At 41.6% G+C, this 21,419-nt stretch overlaps 1 protein-coding gene across 3 annotated transcripts in view; it reads right to left on the bottom strand.

Moving 5' to 3' along the window:
* The window catches only part of nfic (nuclear factor I/C), an 84,268-nt gene that overhangs the window by 43,063 nt on the left and 19,786 nt on the right, over positions 1–21,419 (bottom strand). For all 3 annotated transcript variants that reach the window (XM_041934622.1, XM_041934620.1, XM_041934621.1), the window contains exons 2-4: positions 18,864–19,034; positions 18,482–18,658; positions 13,676–13,859 (exon numbers count right to left, since the gene is read on the bottom strand). In XM_041934622.1, coding sequence (XP_041790556.1) covers positions 13,676–13,859; positions 18,482–18,658; positions 18,864–19,034 — 532 coding nt within the window. The remainder of the gene's footprint in view (positions 1–13,675; positions 13,860–18,481; positions 18,659–18,863; positions 19,035–21,419) is intronic.

The raw sequence follows: 21,419 nt of genomic DNA, 5'->3' as shown, positions 1-21,419 counted from the left end.
CTAATCAGTAATAGGATGGTCTAAGATTAAAGGACATTTCAGTTTATTAATACTTGGGTCTTATTTTGTAGTTTTGTTCATCACTTCTATCACCAATAACTGCATTCAGTTAGGCCTCCCAATGAATTTGTTTTGGGATAATATGCACAGATGGCTGGCTTGCTGAAGACCCTGCACAGCTGTGCAGGTGTTTTCATTGATTCAGGCTGATTTGACTTAAATGTAATAATTGAACAAAACCTAAAAATAACAAGTCGACAGTATCACAGTGAGTTTCAAGACCCCCCAAAGTCAGATTTTTTTTGTCTTGGCACACTTAGTGTGACATCTCCCACAGCATGTTCCTGAGTGTTGACCAAAGCTGTCTCCAGAGCACAGTCTGGTGGTGAGGAGGAGGAAGGATGCTGAGGTTGCTGCTGTCAGGTGGGACAATGAAAGAGAGGAAAAGTTGGTTGAGCTGTGGTAATAGTACCCCTGCCTATCTGACATTTCCTTGAGGGAGTATCATGACTGAGTCAAAAAAGAGAAATGTTGGCGAGAAATAGTGGAAGCACTATCAACCTAATTGCCTGGAATATGCTTATCCTTAATAATTGCAGATCTAACGTTAAAGTAGCCTGTTTAATGTGGCAAGCACAGCCAATCCTGCTCCTTGTAGAATAAATAACCATGGAAATAAAATTACTATGTGCAAAACTTGTTGTACCTGTCATAGTTGTTATTCACAAGCTACCCAGTACATGTAGAAATGTTTACACAGCCTCTTGCATTTGCCTTTAGTGTTATATTGCATCCACAGCAGTTTTTTCTTTCTCTCATTTTTTTCGGGACACAAGACCAGCATCACACATAATGTTTCTATCAGGTTGATAGACAGTTGCTTCACCCACCTCCCTGAGGACATCTGAACTCAAGCATGATCGTTAAATACAATGTGCTGTGATTGGCCGTCTTGCCAGTCACCCAACCAAGACATGGCAAGAGTTTATGGCACTGTGATCACTCAATCTGACATCTTTAAATAATGTAGTCTGATCCTGGCATAGGGGTTTGTTTGTTTTTTGTTTTTTAGAAAGATTACAAATATGGGAGATTTAGATAATAATTAATAAAATTAAGTACTTAAACATGAGGAAAGCAGGAGAGAAAGGTAAAATGCAGGAGAATCCCTGGAAAAATAGAAGGGTTGACAAGGCTGCTAAACATAACACTTTCAAATGTTTTGAAGGGTCAATATAGCTTGATGCCGTCTTGGGACTGTGACACTATCTAGCGTGACAATACATGGCTATTTACCACCTCTCCTTGTTGAAAATTGTATTGTTTTTGTTTGAACAGGAGAGTGCACAATCATAGTAGTCAAGAAGACAGACTCCCATCATCCTTTGCGTGCAAGTCAAGGGCTGCTAAAAATAAACCAAACGATAAAAATTACGGAAGAACATGCCGATAACAAAAGAGATTGAGGATGCTGCATTGAATTATAGAGCTGATATGTGGCAACATTTCTGTATTCCCATATCAAGAACTACCAATGGTGAAAAGGAAACCAAAAAACGCAAAACAACTTGCAAATACTGCAGGGCGACGGTCAACTACACTAAAGCATGAGATGGTACAAGATGCATCGGTAAATATACAGTCACAGACTTGACAGCAATGGATTTCAGAATTAGTAAACACGCTAGAGCCAAAGTGTACAAGTCCACCAAGGCGACACTTTAGTCACACAGTGATAGCAGCTCTGTACCAAGAGACAAAAAGTGAAGTGACACAGGGCCTTAAAGAAGGAGAGTACATCTCAGTAACCACAGATGGGTAGACTTCCCAAGCTACTCAGTACTATATTACAGTCACAGTTCATGTTAATGACCAGTAAATGGGAAATGAAATGTTTTGCCCTACATACATGGCAGAATGAAATGTTTTCTACAGTTTAGTAGTGATGTAAAGGTAAACAGTTACTATCAGAATTTGTCTGTTTTCTTAAAGCAATTTGTTAACAAAGCATGCATGTAACTGGTGGTCGGTGGTTATGTGTTTTATCTCTTGTCTTTACCTATTATGAAACTGCATTTCCTAATTACTAATACTTAGGTCACTGCTGACCACTTTTGGTCAAATCAGGTCATTGCTGAATATCAGGTAGTTAATGTCTTATTAATGATCGAATGCAACATAAAAGTGGTAGGTAATGGAGACTTTATTGGGGTAGAATTTAATCTGTTGAAAAACAGATTCAGCTCACTGCTGTGGCCTGAGATGGTTTCCAGGCCCCTCCAAACCTCCCCAGAAGGCACTGCTCCAGCAGCTTCCTCCTGCAGCTATCTTTGCCTCTCCTTGTCTTCCTTTTCAGCTCCCTCTGCACCTGTCAATGTCCTCCCCGTGAGGACTGCACAACACTTCCCAGTCAGTGGTGTTAAAGCAATCCCTCAGTGCCATACTGGACTCCACTGACCATCTCCTCACATGCCTAATGGCTGGCGGATAAACCAGGTTGTGATCAGAGCGGCCCAGTTGGGGGAGGGAGGAAGAAATCCTTAGTGTTAGCATACAGTAAGGCCAGTGTTCTACTGGCTCTGGTGTGGCATTTAACATACAGGGTGAAGGTTGGGAGAGTTGAAGACAGGGGAGCGTGAGTGAAGACTGAAGAAAGATGCGCAGGAGGGCCTAGGGGTGCAGTGCCAGCAGCTGGTGGGGGCATGTACATCGTTATCGCGATGACGTGTAGGAACTCCTTCGGAAGTTAATATGGCTGAATGCTAACAGCTAGCAACTCTCTGTCCCTCGTGCAGCACTGTTCCTTTAAACTAATGTGTCCTGGGTTAACCTGTTGTTCACAAACATCCGTGTGCCCCCAACCTTCCTCTTAACGCACTACGTTGTTCTCCTGTCAGCTCTCAGAAGTTGCAAATTAACCACCAAAGATTGAAAAGATGAGCTCTGCTAATTTCCCACATCATAAATTTGAAGTAGCCAATCAGAACATCTTGGAAGTGGGAGGCTGTGAATTCAGGGGTGCACAATGCATGGTTTCTGTCAATCAAAAGGACCACTGGCTGATTGAGTAAAGAGCCAATTGAAATGCAATTGGGAACTCAACAGGTAGGCAATGGTGATGAACTAGTTCATTCAGATGCCGATAACACTGGGCATTTAGCAAACATCTTTTTTAAGACCTTTTCCAAATACAGACAAAAAACTTAAAAAAAGCATTCTCCTTTGCGTAACCCCATAACACTGCAGTTCTTCCATCTCAGTTACACATAACTCACTTTCTGCACAGCAAAATACAAATTGCAAAATACTCAGAAATAATTAAGTAGATATTTTAAATACATTTAATTGAAATACTGCCTATTCTGGAGAAATGTCAATCAGGCACTGCATCTACAATACAGCCAGATCGCAAGTGGCAAATCAATAGCAACAACCACTTAAGAGTTAAGGAGGGCTTCAGTGAAAGTGCCAGCTTTGGGATGATAAAAAAACAAAGCTCGGGCATAGGGGAATCTTGTCTGACATTGTCTGTTTTCTTATCCTTCTGTTCCTATACGTTAGACACACTTTGTGCCAGTAGAGGGCAGGGTATACCAATACATTTTGCTGCTATATACCTTTGTCATGCCAGACATTTTGACTTGTCACTGTCAAGTTTAACTCATAACATTAAAAATGGTTACTTTCAACTAAGATGTACCATGTTATGAGCAGGCTGGCTAGTGAAGTGAAGTGTTTAGGGAGTGTGCATGAATACTCTTTAAAAACAGAGAGAGTCATGCTTTTGGTTCAGTAGGGTCTCATATATTTTGACAAGTATTTCGTTTGACTTCAATCATTTGAGCTGAAATTATGGCAGGTATTTGATGATGATGTGATGAACTCCATTGGTTGAGTGTGATCTCCGACCCATGATGTCATTTGGTCAAGAAAACCCAAGCTTCCTCTTTTTTTCTCTCTTTTTCTCTTCCTCTCTTACCAACAACTACCTGATGGCTCTCTGACTGAATTGTAGCCTGCTCAGACTGAGCAGACACACCAAAGTATTATAACAGCAATACATGAGCCTGCCTAAGATGGCTGGTTAGCTAGTTAAATCCACAACGCTAATCAAGTGTAAACAAGTTTCTTTAGAGACAGCCGCTGTGACACAAAGCCTTCCAGCTAACTTCACAAGTTACAGGAACAACGAAACAAGTTAGTGCCAAACTGCTACCTTTGCAAGAACAAAGGTGGTCTGTACCACCAAAACACTGCACAGCAAAGACTGGATTCAACCTTAGCAAGAGACAACAACCTGTACAATGTCCTCTTCACTCATTCATTTCCAAGCAAAATGACCACCATTGCCAAAACTGGCTGCTTACGAGTCAATCTAGAGACCCTCAACAAGGTGCTACACAGGAATCAGAGAATGCAACTCAATCTACAACCTGGCTGGCTGAGTGTCAAATGCTGTCCCATAATCGAATACCACACCATTGTCAATAAGCTCAATAAGTACAGTGGAGGAAATAATTATTTGAACCCTCACTGATTTTGTAAGTTTGCCCACTGGCAAAGAATTGAATGGTCTGTAAGTAAATGGTAGGTTTTACTCAACAGTGGGAGACAGATTATCAAAAAGAAAATCCAGAAAATATATATAATATAAATTATTTGATCCCCTATCAAAACATTACTTAGTAGTTGGTGGAGAAACCCTTGTTGGCAAGTACAGAGGTCAGACGTTTCCTGTAGTTGATGACCAGGTTTGTACACATCTCAGAAGGAATTTTTGACCACCCCTCTTTGCAGATCCTCTCCAAATCTTTAAAAGGCCTTTGCTTGGCAAATCGAAGCTTCAGCTCCCTCTATACTATAGAGCCAGTCTCCAGACCTTTATCCCATGGAAATCTATAGATTTATTATGGGATAAAGGCCACTGACCGTAATGTGATTCTTCTTGAGCCACTCCTTTGTTGCCTTGGCCGTATGTTTTGGGTCATTGTTGTGCTGGAAGACCCATACATGACCCATTTTTAGTGTCCTGGCGAAGAGAAGGAGGTTGTCACCCAGGATAGCACGGTACATGGTACACGGTACACCCCATCCATCTCTCCCTTGGCGCGGTGAAGTCGATCTGTCCCCTTAGCAGATAAAACCCCAAGGCATAATGCTTCCACCTCCATGCTTGACAGTGGGGATGGTGTTCTTGGGGTCATAGTCGTTCCTCCAAACACATTGCGTCGAATTGATACTTAAGAGCTCGATTTTGGTTTCATCTACCACATCACCTTCTCCCAAGCATTCTTTGAATCATCCAGGTGTTCGTTAGCAAACTTCAGATGGGCCTGTGCATGTGCTTTCTTGAGCAGGGGGACCTTACGGGCGCTGCAGGATTTGAATCCATTATAATAGCATGTTACCAATGGTTTTCTTGGTGACTGTGGTCCCCAGCTGCCTTGAGATCATTAACAAGCTCCCTCCCCATGTAGTTCTGGGCTGATCCCTCACCTTTCTCATGATCATTGATACCCCACAAGGTGAGATCTTGTGTGGAGCCCCAGAACGAGGGAGACTGACAGTCATTTTGTGCATTTTAGGATAATCGCACCATTTGTTGTCACCTTCTCACCCAGCTTCATGCCAGTGGTCTTGTAGCCCATTCCGGCCTTGTGCAAGTCTACAGTCTTGTCCCTGATGTCCTTAGACAGCTCTTTGGTCTTGCCCATGATGGAGAACTTGGGGTCTGATTGATTGATTGATCCTGTGGACAGGTGTCTTTTATACAGGTAATGACAGGTGTCTTTTATACAGGTAATGAGTTGAGATTAGGAGTACTTTCTTAAAGTGAAAAGACTAATTTGTGGGAGCCAGAATCCTTTATAGTTGGTAGGGGATCAAATACTTATTTCACTCAATTAAATGCAAATCAATTAATATATATTTTTAATGTGATTTTCTGGATTTTCTTTTTGATACTCTCACTGTTAAAATAAACATTCCATTAATAATTATCAAATAATTATTCTCTCCACTGTGTGTCAACAGCAATGGCAAGGATTAGGATATGAAACTCCCTTTGGAGTAAAGTGTCTTACCGTGAGTACCAAGTAGGCATCTTTCATTTCAGTTTCACTAAATCGGTTGGAATCATCAAGAAGTTCCTACCAAAATGGTCAGGCCCCTTCGAGATCATGGGGAAGCTCTCATCAGTGGCCTGCCAGATCATGGTCTTACTTTGCACTCAAGGTGCTAAAAGAGGTTTCTCATTCCCAATCAAACATTTGTACTTTAAGTAACCTAGGCAACAGCCTACAAGTTCTCTTCAAGAAAGTAACTTCTATGCCCTGCTTTCTCTCAATTAAGTTGACTCTCACCATTTTCCCACTGCCACCCAAGGACCAGCCTGCCATTAAACCCGCCAACGAAGTGGTAAAAAAAGGAAAGTCTGAAACACACATAAATCACTCCAAAAGATCTCAGGTAAGAATCTACTGTCTGGCCAGAGACGGGTTAATAATAATGCACAAGGTCCTGTTGTTTCTGTGTACCTAACACCCTAAATTGATTGTGTTGTCCCACGCTGTGGCTGTGCTTGTGCTAGTTTCTGCCACTAAAGCTAAGCTGAACTTTATTGGTTTTAAGATCAGTGCCACATGCTGAGCTCTGAGTGATAGGGGGACAGTTATTGTGTCTTTTGGTGGCCATTAGGATCTCCTCTCCTCTCCCTGAGTGCCTTCTCCTCTATCTCTTTTTCCAAACACACATGCACACGTCCGTGCGCCCTTACATACACCCACACACAGACCTTAAATGCTCAGGTAGTGTGGTAGCTCCACGCCATCTTATTCTCGTTGTGAATCATGTCCTCCCTAATCTTTTATCTCATTTTTATGTTTAACTCTTGCGGTCCTGTCCCGTCCCTAGTCCCTCACCTGGTCATGTCTACCATCTTGGCTAAATGTTTCAGCACATGTGACTGAAGGAAAATGATGAGAAATGATGTAAAACTTGTTTTGTGCTGACAGACAGACCCTCCTATGCTTTCTGTCTTTAATTGTACCCATACTGAAAGGTCATGGGGAGAATAACAGAAAAGAAAAATCTTTCTCATAAATGAAGAAAGCCGTTTGTGGACATTTCATTGTTCAGACCTACAGACCTAAACACAGATTTGTAATTAGATGGTAAATAAGAAAACAAAATATAAATTGGGACACACCACTGACACACACACCATCCAACTAAAAGTATTACGAAGATAAGACCAAGATTAATGCTTCACTACCATCCAGCCATATAAACAACAAGTCTCTCTACATTTCCCTAATGAAAAATCAACTCCTTACTACAGTAAATATTGCATGTATCTATGTGAATGAGTTTGTACTATTTCAGTTTACAGTAATATTCTTTTAACATGAGTAATGATTAGGGATGAAACAATATCAAGTCTTGGTACGATATTTATTGCAATACTAAAAGAAAGAAAGAAAAATTACTTGAAATATATGAATGAAAAATGTAGATGAATTCGTGTGTGCAACATTTTAAATTCATATACAATTTGTTTTTTAATTTTTAAAAGTGCCTCTGCTTTCCTCCTTTCATGAAATAAAATAAAAGTGACCATGACCTAAGCATGTGCAAAAAATTAGCATGAATTGTCTTTGGCAATGAATGATTGAACCATGTACAATTTAAACAAAAACAATGCAGGAGTCAGTAGCAGTTCTTTTAAAAAATAATTAAAGCTGTTTTATTGGATGACCACATCAATGATCAATTTATTTACTGGCCGGTTTAACAGTCTCTGTTTGGTGGTCAGCACAGCTGGGGCATTTGAACTACGCTGAAGAAACGCTGCTACACGCTTCAGTCGACCAAGCACATGGCTGGTGCAGCCTATATTCAAACCCGCATGTGAGGTAAGGTTTAAAGTTTCTGCAAAACACTTCATGTGCAGGGACAGTCCGGCCTCTCTCACCACCACATCCATTTATCGTGCATTGTATGTAATGACAGCAATACTGGGAAGATTGTTGCTATTCTTCATATCGAGCTCCCACTCCAAAACAGCAGATTTCAAAACCTCAATTATGTTCTTTCAGGCTCCTTTGGCCTGGCTGAAGCTGAAGGCTGTTATGTGATTTGAGCTTTTCTAGGTGGCGATGTGCCAAATGGCTTCTCATGTTTGATGTGTTTTCTGTAGGAAAGGCAGTATTTGCAAGTTGTTTTGCGTGGCCATTGTCTTGAAACAGGAAAACCAAAATGAAATCGGCTCTAAAAGTCAATTGAGCATCTTTTTTCAAAATCGGCACATTCATCCATAATTTTCTCATTGGGTTTATTTTTAGCAGTGTTTGACTGTCACGCAAAAGATGATGGGAGTCTGACTACTATGATTGCGGCCTCTGCCGTTCAAAAAAAAACAATACAATTTTCAACAAGGAGGGATCGTAAATAACCATGTATTGTCAAGGCAGATAGCGTCAAAGTCCCATTACGGCATCAAGCCATATTTTTCAATCAATTCAATTTGAAAAACTGTTCTGTCCTGATGAGTCTGACATTGACCAAGGCATACAATATTTCACTTGCTTCTGTTTCGGAAACTTGTGAATGCTGTCACAATATCACAAATAGCTCCTACCGTTAAAGGGCTCAGCATGGTGAATGGACTGTAATTATATAGTGCATTTCTAGTCTGCTGACCACTCAAAGTACTTTACAACACAAGCCTGCATTCACCCAGCGTAGTTAGGCCACCTGCTCATTACAAGCATTAATACTCAATTTCAGGCCCAAGGACTTCGACATGCAGACTGCCGAGGCCAGGGATCGAACCACCAACCTTCTGATAAGTGGACGACTGCTCTACCTCCACAGACCACAGTTGCGGAACCAAATCACATTCCATCTCTTCCATTTGTGCACAAATTTTAATGTGTTTATACACACAAGTCACTCTCCCACACTCCTTGTGGGACTTGCCATTCTTTTCCATCACTGTATTGACCATTACAAACTTTTACAATGGCTACATATTATCATTGTACAGCATGTGTGCTGTGTTTTTTCTTCTACTTGCTTCAGTATTCTTCTGGCTATCTTGGTGTTGAAGGAGATGAAAGAGAAAGTAACTGGCTCAGTTCAAATTTCCAAAAAATCGCTAAGGAGCCAGCTGCAATTATGTAATTGCAGAGGTGAATGTACATGCACGATTGTCAAGACCAGCATGAGAACCATGTAGCAGTTCCACACTGTAGAGATACAATATGAACAGCACTAGTCAAAATACTATTTTTGTTGTCTCAGGGGCCCGTTGCACAAAAGTAGATTCAGACTTCCAGGATAAGTTATTGAGCCTGGCTCAACCAATCCAAAACAACAGAGTTCAGGCTTAATTGGTTGCACAAACGCCAAGCCAGGATGAGTAGACACGGATTCATCAAGCCAGGTGAAACCAATCCTGGATAAGTTGCAGCACACAGCTCCTCAAATAGGGCCCACAATCAATCACAGATTCACTGATTCACCATGGCAGCTCGTGCAGCATACTTCTCCCCGTTGGAGCAGGAGATAATTATGGAGACATATGAGAAGGTGAAAGACCAAATTTTAAAAAAAAGGAAACACCGCCACTGCCATAAAACAACAAGAGAAAGCGTGGCAAAGTATTGCAGATCGCCTGAATGCGTAAGAACTCCACTGAAACCATCACAATTACAATCCAAATAGTTTAACATCCCCAAAAACGTAGTTGTATTCTGATTATGAAACAGCTGGAACTGCCAGTGAAACTGACTGCAGATGTGAGTAAAATCATGTAAATGCAGCTCCGTATTTGCTCCTCATGCTCCTCTGTTGTTTCATTCATTATGTGTGTGTGTCCTTTGTTCATTTTTTTAATTTAATTTATTGTTTTCAGATTGAACACGACTGGGCCCAAACGAACTTGGCAGCAAGTCAAGATAAAGTACAAGAACATCCTGCAGAATGGTAAGTGCCCTGACAAATATTATGCATGTACATACTTTGTACCCAGAGGGTGCCTGCTCACATATTGTCTGTACTTATATCAATTAAAAAAAAAAACCCCACAGGCAAGGTACGGGTGGTGGGTCACCACTAGCTGACCTAACCCCTCAGGTACCCATGAGGGAGACAGGAAACAGGAACAGGAAATCCTTTCACAGCATTAATGTTCAGGTGAACATGACTTTATGACATTAATGAACACTGTACATTGCTTGTGATGTGCATTGATTGGTTTAATAGTCTACATCTTATCATTTCAGATGGTCTGCAATGCTGACTACCTGATCAGAAATGTTGTGGCAAAGTGGCCTGGCTCAGTCCATGATTCCCAAATCCTTCGGTCCTCTGCAGTCTATCGCCGCCTGTCACAAGGTGAGCCACATGACCTCGAATAATAGCCACTTTTAACATCAAGGTTGTGTGAAGACTGTCCCTCCATTGATGACATTTTGCATTCACAGGTGAATTCTCTGGTGTGCTGCTGGGGGACTGAGGGTATGCCTGTGAGCCTTTTTGCCTCACACCTTACGCAGACCCTCAGGGAGCACAGCAGGCATATAACAATGCCCATGCCAGGACTAGGGCTCGGGTCGAGATGACCTTTGGCCTCCTGAAAGCACGCTTTCAATGTCTGCACCATCTGAGGGTCGGTCCAGACAGAGCAAGCGACATTACTGTGGCTTGTGCTGTCCTCCATAATGTGGCCTGCCTGAGGAAGGAGAGGGCCCCCAGAGTGCCATCAGACGTGGACTGGGACAATCCAGCCATCTTCCCGGATGACGACAGCGGTTGGCTGATCAGAGATCAATATGTTGTAAATTATTTCAGTTAAAGTGCATTCTATACATTTAAGTTGAATATGGCCTGCAATAGCAGAGGTGTTATTTTCTATTCATTTGGCCTATTGTGCTGTGTACTGTGTGTACAGACCTGACATTTGTCTGTTCATTTGTTAAGTATCGATTTGTCCTGCATTTATTCCGTGCAGACATGCAGGGTGTTTTATATACAGACCTTTGAGAATGTGTATTTATTCTTGTCATGATTAATTTGCTTTGATTCTGTGCTTTCTATCTTGTAGAGCACTGTGTGACTTCACTTTTGAAAGGAACTGATGGAGTACTTTGATTTATTCTATTCAATAAAGGAACTTCATGTCATCATGTTACTATATGATGTGTATTTTTCTATTGATTCCTTTTTTTCAATCATGTAATGAAAAAAACAAAGCAAACAGACAAAAAGTGATGATAAAAATACAGAAGAAAAAAGGTGTCACCCTCTCCAATTCATGCTGATCTCAGATTACATGAGCAAAAGGGAGTAGGAAGAAGTGTAAACTTATTAAACCCTACCCCTTAAGTACTATTACATTTTATCAAAAAAACTCATGACTGAAACATCCTGATTCATCCTCAACCTATACATGATCCATATATTCAGCAATTACCGATGAATAACGTGCACAGTATGCAGGCATTGACAGTTACATTATGTAAAGAAAAAAGTGATTCACAAAACACACCCAAATACCTATTAGTCATTACTATATATCGCAAGAATCAATTTTTTATACCTTTTTTTAAACTAACTTATGTTAGATATTTGTTTTATCTCTACACACAATTTGTTCCATAGTTTTACTCCACAGATCGTAACACAAAATCTTTTCAGTGTAGTGCGCACTTTAAGAATCTTTAAATTTAACTCAGCCCTTAATTTATAACATCCCTCTCTATCACAAAACCGTTTCTGAACATTACCTGGCAGTAAGTTATTCTTTGCTTTATACATTATTTGCATATTTTGCATAGCATAGTATTTGCATATATATATATATATATATATATATATATATATATATATATATATATATATATATATATGATTGCAATTAATGATCACAAATGACTGTGTAGTGGGAAGTGGAATAAATATTGGTTTCCATTTGTGGTAACTGCTGACTGAGATATGGGATGAGATCAAATAGATCCTGGAACTTAGCCTGGTCTGGAGCAGGCTAGCTCCACAGAATAAATCTCCATGGTAACTTATGTCAAAACATATCCCACTTCCCCCTATCCCGCTTTTGTGCAACCAGATCAAGGATAAGTTGATCCAGGATAACCAACATATCCCGACTTAATCCCTTATCCTGGTTTTGTGCAACAGGCCCCAGGTGTTTCATTCTTGTTTCTAGTGCCACCTACCTTAATGCCTTGCACCACCTCTGTGTGTAAAACTGCTTCACTTTAATACTGTATATTATCAAACACAGAAAGACTGACACTGGTCAACTGCCACTAATTTCTTGGTCACTTCAGAGACATCCTCAACAGATCTGGTTTCTCCACAGAATAGTTCACACATTCTTTGAGGGCAGGTGCAGCCTTGACAGCATCTTATCTGTTTTGGTGTTTTCTGTTTTTCTCCATTCAGTTGAAAGATTGAGGTAATGCTGACGGGTAAAGCTACTGCTGATACTATACCACTACCTGCAGGTTCATAGCAATAAGCAATAAGCCTTTACTGTGAGGGGGCGTAGATTCCAAAATAAACAAATTTATTTAACACAACCAAAACCCAAGACAACCAAAACTCAGGGGACTAATGACTAAAGACACACAAGGATAAAAGAGTTCACACAACAACGACGCAACACCGGGAATGACAATACATGAACACAAGACACAACGGAGGGGACAAGACTATGAATAAAATAAAGAACAGAAAACTCTCCCAAAGGAGGAAGAAACAAATGGCTAACCAAGACCTTAAGAACTAACTAACAAAACAATAGAAACAAAAATCACTCCTGAAAACTCGGAGGAAAATAACACTACTATGAAATAAAACAAAACCAAAGAACAATCTAACAAAGAACTAAAAATTGGCTATAACTAGTAACCAAAGCAACAAAACTAGACTATAGAAATTATAATACAAGGAAAACTCATGAAACACGACACAGACAAGAACACAGACAAACCAAGGGATAACACAGACATGAACAGAGACACGGACATGAATAGAGATAACACAACCAAATAACACTCACTGAGGGACTATGGCAAGATATTCTATGGAAAAGCAGACAGCAGGGTGACACAGACAAACATTTGCATGAAGGCAGTAAAAGCAAGAACAAAGACAAACCAAAGAACACTCATATGAAACACGGCACCGACAAGAACAAAGAAACGCAACGAAGAACACTCACTATGGGGCTATGGCTATGGCTATGGCTATGGCAAGGCACGGACGCAAGATGACGCAGACGCAGGTCATGTCATGACCAGTCCTTTAAATCTGAAGCAAATTCTGAGCCAACAGAAACTGAGGAGAAAAAATACATTATTTTGTTTGTGTGTGTGTGTGTGTGTGTGTGTCTGTGTGTGTGTCTGTGTCTGTGTGTGCGCGCATGTGTGTGTGTGTTTGGTAATCCCCTAGGTTGCATAATGGTGACAGCAGAATCCACCAGGTCTCCCAGTCTCACAGTCTCTCAGTCAGCACAATATCTCAAAGCAGTAAATTGTTAAGTTTTACCTGAAATATACTGTATCTCAGCTCACAAATGAAGAATAACATAGATAACACACTTCAATGTTTCAAAGCAAAGAGCGACATTACAGTGTGTGTTGGTACATACCTCTTTCTTGTACATAGTAAGCGAGGTAGAGGTCAAGTTCTTTGACAGAGACAGAGATGTGTCGAGGCTGGACACAAAGGACTGGGTTGGAGCACTGGCCTCCCTTCACCAGCCGCTCTCCATCTGTGCTTTCCAATGGGATTCCTTTAAACAGGATGACCATCACAAGGTCCAACCTCCACACCTTGTCAAAAACAAAACATAATCATTATTGCTTAAAAACAACAGAAATAAATAAAAGCAGAAAGAGGTAAAACTTAATAGTCCTCTGTATTTGTGTGGGGGATGGGGCATCAGGGCACATGTTGCTGCTTCCATATTTTTGCCATGTTTCTATACGTGTAATGTTTCTATACGTGTCATTCCAGCACCTCTATTTTTGAGCCAAGGGCAAAATGAACAGTTAGTACCAATTTCACTGGTCGAAGCTGGCACAGCAGCATGCGGCTTTTTCACCCCAACCGCAGATTCCAAAATAAACATGAATCAGATCAGATGGTAGCCTGAAATGTATTGAACCAGATGTCTGTCTGTCCTTCATAACTAAACCAATTACATGATGCCTGAGTTGCATGACAACATGTGATGGAGACTCATCAGGGACTGTTGTCCTGGCAGGTGTGTCAGACAGGGCACACACCGTCTGCTTCGGCCCTCTCTCCTTCCTTCAGCAGACTCTCCCCTCCCTCTCTCTCTGTCTGTCTGTCTTGTGCTGTGATTACAGGAGTGGGATCAGGTGTTCAGGTGTCGGGCTGACAGCTGCTTATCATTGCGAATCTTCTCTGCTTTAAAGACTGGACTTCAACTCCACCTCACCACCAGTTTGTCTCCTTCCAGCCTTTTGGATCTCTTTGTTTAATCAAGCCTTTGTTAATTCTCCTTTCTCTGTGTCTGCAACCTTTCTAGTCAGAATCCTTCTTCTTCAATATTGATTCAAGCAGGTGCCACAAGAGTAGCAGTTTGTTAAAGCAGCTCTGATCGTTTTTCTTTACTTGAGTGTGTTTTTCTTGTGTTTCTTCCAGCAATACTCTCTGTCGATCATGCGCATGTATGGATGTACAGCTGGTGAGACTAGTGATTTGTTTTTTACTGTTTCTTGGACTATTAAAAACAACATCCCTGGAATTGAAAGCCATATTGAATGAGAAGAAGACAGTTTTTAGATTTGTGGACAAAACTGAGCTGATGAGGGTGCAGAAGGAGCTGAAAAGGAAGATGAGAAGAGGTAAACACAGCTACAGAAGGAAGCTGGAGGAGCGCCTTCGGGGGAACAATGCCAGAGAGGTTTGAGGGGTCTAAAAACCATCTCAGGCCACAGCAGTGACAGCGGCAGGGACCCTGAATGTGAAGATTGGGATGGGCAAGTGAGCTGAATCTGTTTTTTCAGATTTTACTCTACCCCTGTTCCCTCCCCCACCCACAAGAGCCCAGACAAGACAATGTCACTTCCCCATACCCCCTCCCCTTCACCCCTGGAGCATCCCTCACACCAGCAGCACCCTCCTCACACCACTTCACCCCCTTCCACTCCATATCACAGACCACATACCCCTCCCCCCAAGCCTCTCCACAACAGCAGATCATCAGGTGAGGAAGGAGCTCAGGGGGATGAAGGCGAGGAAGGCTACTGGCCTTGATGGCATCAGCTCCAGGCTGCTCAGGGACTGTGCAGATCAGCTAAATGGGATTTTCATCTTCAACCTGAGCTTCAGTCTGGAGAGACTCCAGACTCCAAAACTTCCTGTGTGGTTCCACAAAGAAGTTGAAATCCAGGGAGCCCAACTACGTCATGCCGGTAGCCTTAACTTCCCACACGATAAAGATGAAGGAGAGGATCATACTGAACCACCTCCGTCATGTGGTGAACAGCAAGCTGGACTCCCTACAGTTTGCATACCGACCAGACATTGGTTTGGAAGATGACAGTCATGTACCTGCTACACAGGTCTCTTTCCCACTTGGAGAACACCAGGAGCATGGTAAGGGTCACATTTTTTGACTTCTCCAGTGCTTTCATCACAATCCAGCCGTCACTGCTGAGGGGGAAGCAGTATGGAACTGGAGTAGACCACCACCTGGCTGCATAGACCATCGACTACCTCATCAACAGACAACAGTATGTGAGGCTTAGTGACTGTGTATCTGATGTAGTAGTTTGCAGCAAGGGAATTTCACATGGTACAGTTTCCTTTCCTCTTCTCCCACTATACATCTGACTTCAGGCACAACTCAGACAGCTGCCACCTCCAGAAGTTCGATGATACCGCCATCCTTGGATGTGTCTCACAGGGGAACGAATTAGATTACAGGGAAGTCATCACCAACTTTGTCAACTGGTGTGGACTGAACCACCTGCACATAAACACCAGCTAGACCAAGGTGATGGTGATAGACTTCAGCAGGAAGGTGCCACAGATTACATGGGGGAACATCCAGGAGATTGTGGACGAGTAAAAAGACCTGGCTGTTCACCTCAACCACAAACTGGACTGGACAAACAACACAGATGTCTTGTACAGGAAGGGCCAAAGTCGTCTCCATCTGCCAAGAAGACTTAAGTCCTTTGGAGTGTGTAGGACACTGTTAAAAACTTCTTATGACTCTGTGGTGGCATCTGCAATCTTCTATGCAGTGGTCTACTGGGGCTGTGGAAGCTCTGAGAGGGATGTTGATGTTGTTTCCCACTACAACATCACTACTGTTATTTATGCGCATACATATTGTGCAATATTGCATATTTTTGTACTGTTTTTTGTATATTTCCTTCCACTATGCAATAGAGTTAAGACTGTATTTATTATCTGTTTATCTGAAGGCAACATATTTTGATATTCTTGTGGCAGCAGTATTGTCAAACTCCTGTGTATAATGTACATATACATAGCTGTTTTTCTATATTTTTATTCAGTATACCTTTCTTATTGAGTATTTTGACCCTCTAATGTCTGTCTTTTATTGTTTGCTGCATGTAACAATTTGATTTAATTTAATAAAGTGTTATCTTACCCTGCCTCTGACCCCCTCCTATACAACTTGAGACCTTGTTTGGAACTGCATTCTGGCATTCTGGACTGCTTAAAGACCCAATTGAAAGTAATCAGTCCATTCTCAACCTGATCAATCTCCTTACACCACTCTCCAGCTCCACCTGGGGTACAGCAGCATGGGAGAGCAAATCAGCCATATGCTAATCCTATGATAATCTAGTTGAGGACATGTTGAAGCTATTTGATCATCCTGTCTGTGGTAAAGATAGTGCTAAATGTCTGCTTTTCCTTCAGAAGGGCTCCTGGAGTGTCGCTGAGCTGGCCATTGATTTCAGGACCCTGGCAGTGGCGAATGGATGAAATGGTGAGGGTGTGTCTTTCCAAAATGCTTTTAAATGATGTAATAAAGGATGAACTGAGCGCCGTCAAGAGAGGGCTGTCTGACAGCTGACACCCCGAACACACCTAACACCTTCGCAGTAGCTTTGAACCTGTGCCCATGAAGTCCTGCCTCTATTGCAGCTACACTGGTCACTGCCTGTCCTTCTGCCCCATGCACCCAGTAAAATAGGAGAAATACAGGTGAGCTGAGCTCATTACTCCCCTCACTGCCTTCACCTCCACCCTCTTCTGCTGGTCCTTGGAGGCTTCAGATACTGGGGTAGGTGCTGTTCTTTCACAGTGAGCCTCCACTAATAACAAACTCCACTCCTGTACTTGGGACTGGGAGCTCCTCACTGTTAAGCTGACCCTGAAGGAGTGGCCCCACTGGTTGGAGGGAGCAGACAAGCCATTAATAATGTGGATAGGCAACAAGAACCTTGCCTAAATCCAATCAGTTTAGCGACTGAACTCCCAACGGGTAGGCTCTGTTTTTTGTCAGATTTAACTTCATCGTAACATATCAAACTGTCAGGCCTGTTCTCAATGAAAGACACAAGTACTGATTTGGAATCTAACCTGCTTTATTGCTGACGTCACCTGGCAGATTCAGTTGCTGGTAAAAGAGCAGCCAACAAATTGGCGACTCTGCCCTGTTAATTGTCTCTTTATCCCAGATTCTGTCTGCTCCCAGGTTCTCCAACGGGCCTCTCACCTGTCATCCTAGACTAAACCTAACTAACCTTTCTGCATCAGTTCATGGAGGCAGACACACTGTCCTACATCCCCGCCTGTTCTGTGTTTCCTCAAAACAAATCATCCACGAAGTCCAGCTCTGGTCTCCTTTGTTGGAGGTAAGAGCTGCTGTCGCTCAGTAAGAGATCATAAATCATTTGTTTATGGAGAAATCAATCAATCAGAGTTCAATCATTACTCAATACTCATATATTGTATTTCTAAAGACGTATTGCTCCTATGAGCTACTTGTTTGATGTGACTATTGAAAAATAAAGTTGATGAAACATAGCCCTCACTCAGAGACATGACCATTGTTCTCCTTTATGACCCATGACACAAAAACATTTCATAAAAAATAAAAATAACTCTGCTGTAACCATTTGATGATTTTACTCTCAATTTCACAGGAGATTGGAGACACAAAATTCATATCTAGGGTGAGAAAAAATAAGTACACTCATTTCAGCCAAAAAGACAAAAAATACAGTGTACAATTGGGTTCATTTACATTCATGTACAGACCATGGCAAATGGACTGTATTTAAATTGTGCTTTTCTTGTCTGACGACCACTCAAAGTGCTTTAAGTCTGCACTCACAAATTCACACAAACATTCATTTGATGGTGGATAACATGCAAACATAACTGTGGAACAGAACTACTGGAAATGAACATGTACTATTCCCAGAATTTAGTTTACCTTGTCTGCTTGTCGGAGACAGTCTATGCGTCTCATTTTGCCTTTCTGGTCAGGGTTTGACAGGACACAGCATGCAGCTTTCTTCCCAGTGATTGACAGGACAAAGTCTTCTCTGCATTCAGGTCTAATGTCCTTTCTTAGCTTGGCCAAAAGACGGCTGGCCCACTTCTGTTTCACCTAGGAACAGAATGGTGTTGTAAAGAGAGTTATGTCTATTAACACATTGCCTCGTAGCATATTAAAAATGGTTTTCAGACCCGTAACTGTAATTTGGAAATGTGTTAAATATATGAATATGATAATATGGTAATTTTAGCGACCTGATTTGTAAAAATAAATTCAAATTTTTATTTTAATTGTCCGCCACATTTATTTATCCTACCTCTGCCTTCTCCCCTAGCAGTTCGTCTTTGACAGCTCTCTCTTCTTCTTTAGTCATCCTTTTCTCATGTTTTTTGAAGTACTTTCTTTTTCTGGCCTGGAGGTTGAACCATGTGTAGGCGAAGGCACGTACCTGGGGCAGCAAAGCCTCAATGAACGGATGAAACTCATCCTACATGACAGACAGACAGATAAACATAAATACACATTACATGGTACACACACAGTTATCACTTAACCAAACCAACTTCCTCAGTTAGGACATGTAATCTGGTAATATTTTCCCAACAGTATACGCGTGTAATCCGGCAACAACACACCAAAGCTGTTTTCACTCCTGTTCAGCTGTAATGGAACTGTAGATGTAAAATGTCTATTGTGAGCACTTTAGGATCTTTAGTCACAAAAACATAGCACAAAAAGTATGGAAATTTGTGTTTGGTGGAATGTCTCCTCCACTCCCTCCTAGAACACTTCCACCACCACTTCTCATCCACTGAGTTAGGGTTCAGCTTCCTCAGTGACAGACCACAGTCTGTGAGACTGGGCAGCACAATATCCTCATCCTCCATCACCAACACTGGAGCCCCACAAGGTTGTGTCCTAAGCCCTTCCTGTTTACCATCTACACCAATGACTGTGTTAGCACCTTACCCATCATCACATACCTAAAAATACTCAGACGACACTGCTGTACCTGCACTACTCAATAATAACACCTTGGTTGCAACCTACCATGACTCTACCTCTCATCTCAGACAGTGGTGCACAGATAATCACCTTTAGTTAAATGCCCCCAAAACAAATGAACTGGTCTTCAACTCCTCCAGCACACACAGGTCAACCTCCAACCCCACGCACACCCCCATCAGCATCAATGCTGACCAACTGAGCAAGCAACGTCTGTGGACATCCAAGACAAGTTGATATCACATCTGTCCATCCAGGCTGTAACCTGGACGTCCATGTGACATCCAGAATTAGTCAATAAATGACATTGAGAAAAGAGTTCGGCCTGGCCTGACTTTAGACCTCCACAGGCAACCAGAACTAGTTAAAAATAGACGTTCCAACAGGCCACAATCTGAATGTTTATATGACATCCAGAATTAGTCAATAAATGACATTGAGAAAAGAGTTCAGCCTGGCCTGGTTTTAGACGTCGACAGACAACCAGAACTAGTTGAAAATAGACGTTCCAACAGGCCACAATCTGGATGTTTATATGACATCTAGAATTAGTTAATAAATGACATTGAGAAAAGAGTTCAGCCTGGCCAAATTCTGGACGTCTACCAAAGACAAAAATAAATTGAAAGGACACATTCTGACAGGCCACACTCTGAAAGTCCAGTGGAAAACACAGCTGGTATAGAATTCTGACAAGATATCATTTGGACTTCCACTGACAACCAGAATTAGTGGGCAAATAATTAAATAACACTGAGAATTCAGCCAGGCCAACAAAGGGTCCTAGGTGAATTAAACTGTTCAGTGGACAAAACAAAAAACACTTTTATTTATCTTGACATGTTCCATAAAAAAGTGTGAATTAGTTAATGTACTGTCATGTTTAGATTTTGCTATTAAAAGCATTTTAGGCTATATTTGTATGAAAAATACTACACAGTATCAATAAAGTTGAGTTAAATTAACCAATCCTGTTCATGTTACCAGGCTGATAGCCATCTGCTGTGAAAAATATGGTGATTGTAACGACATATTTTGGACTCATGGTAGGTATCATTGCTTTTAACGATTTTTTCCCCAACCTTTTTTAACATGGTAGCGAGCTTTTAAGTGGACCCAACCTGCCATGTATTAGTTTTTCTCTAGTTCAGTGGAGAAAAAAATATCAATGGATGGATATGACGTCTGCATGAAAAAAGGTCATTTGCAAAGGAGGAAGTCCTGCCACAGGACGACTTGCACCTGGACTATTTTAAGGTAAGAAGTTAATTTCACTTTTGTAAAACACACGCAAGCTAGATAGACATTTTATGAAGTCTTCTTACTCCAAGCGACTTGGAAAAATAACGGTCGCTTGTATTTTAGGCGCGTACCCGTAATACACACAGACACATGCAGCCTACCTGTTAAAAACAACAAAAGACTCAGTCCACCCTCAACTTGACATCACTTTGTCTGTCTTTTTTTTCTGCGTTACCTAACTGTATTCCGAATAGCTGAATTTGCACATAACTGATGTGTCCTACGGGGTGCAGTGGTGGCGACCAGTCTCTCTCAGATTTGTCGTAGCTTTTTATTCCTTTTAGCTCTCTTGTAAGAGGTTCTAGTCATGCTGCACAAAAAATGGTTCTTTGTGTTTTGCTATGTGTTTGTGCCTTAAGTCTAAACAGTAGCGTCTGCATTTATTGACCTTACATGATTTTTGTGTTTGTTTTTTAGCTGCTGTCATGCAGTGGGACAGTTCTGCAACAGAGGCCCAGATGAGAACTGCAGCAGCTGACCACCTCAAACATGCTCCGGGGAGGGTGGGAAGAGGTGGATATAAGCAGTAAAGACTTTGTTTGCAGCTGTAAGAGTTACAAATATT

The sequence above is a fragment of the Chelmon rostratus genome, chromosome 4 (assembly GCF_017976325.1).
Source record: "Chelmon rostratus isolate fCheRos1 chromosome 4, fCheRos1.pri, whole genome shotgun sequence".
Lineage (NCBI taxonomy): Eukaryota > Metazoa > Chordata > Actinopteri > Chaetodontiformes > Chaetodontidae > Chelmon > Chelmon rostratus.
Note: the sequence above shows the minus strand (reverse complement) of the source record. Positions and strands in the feature narration are given on the sequence as shown.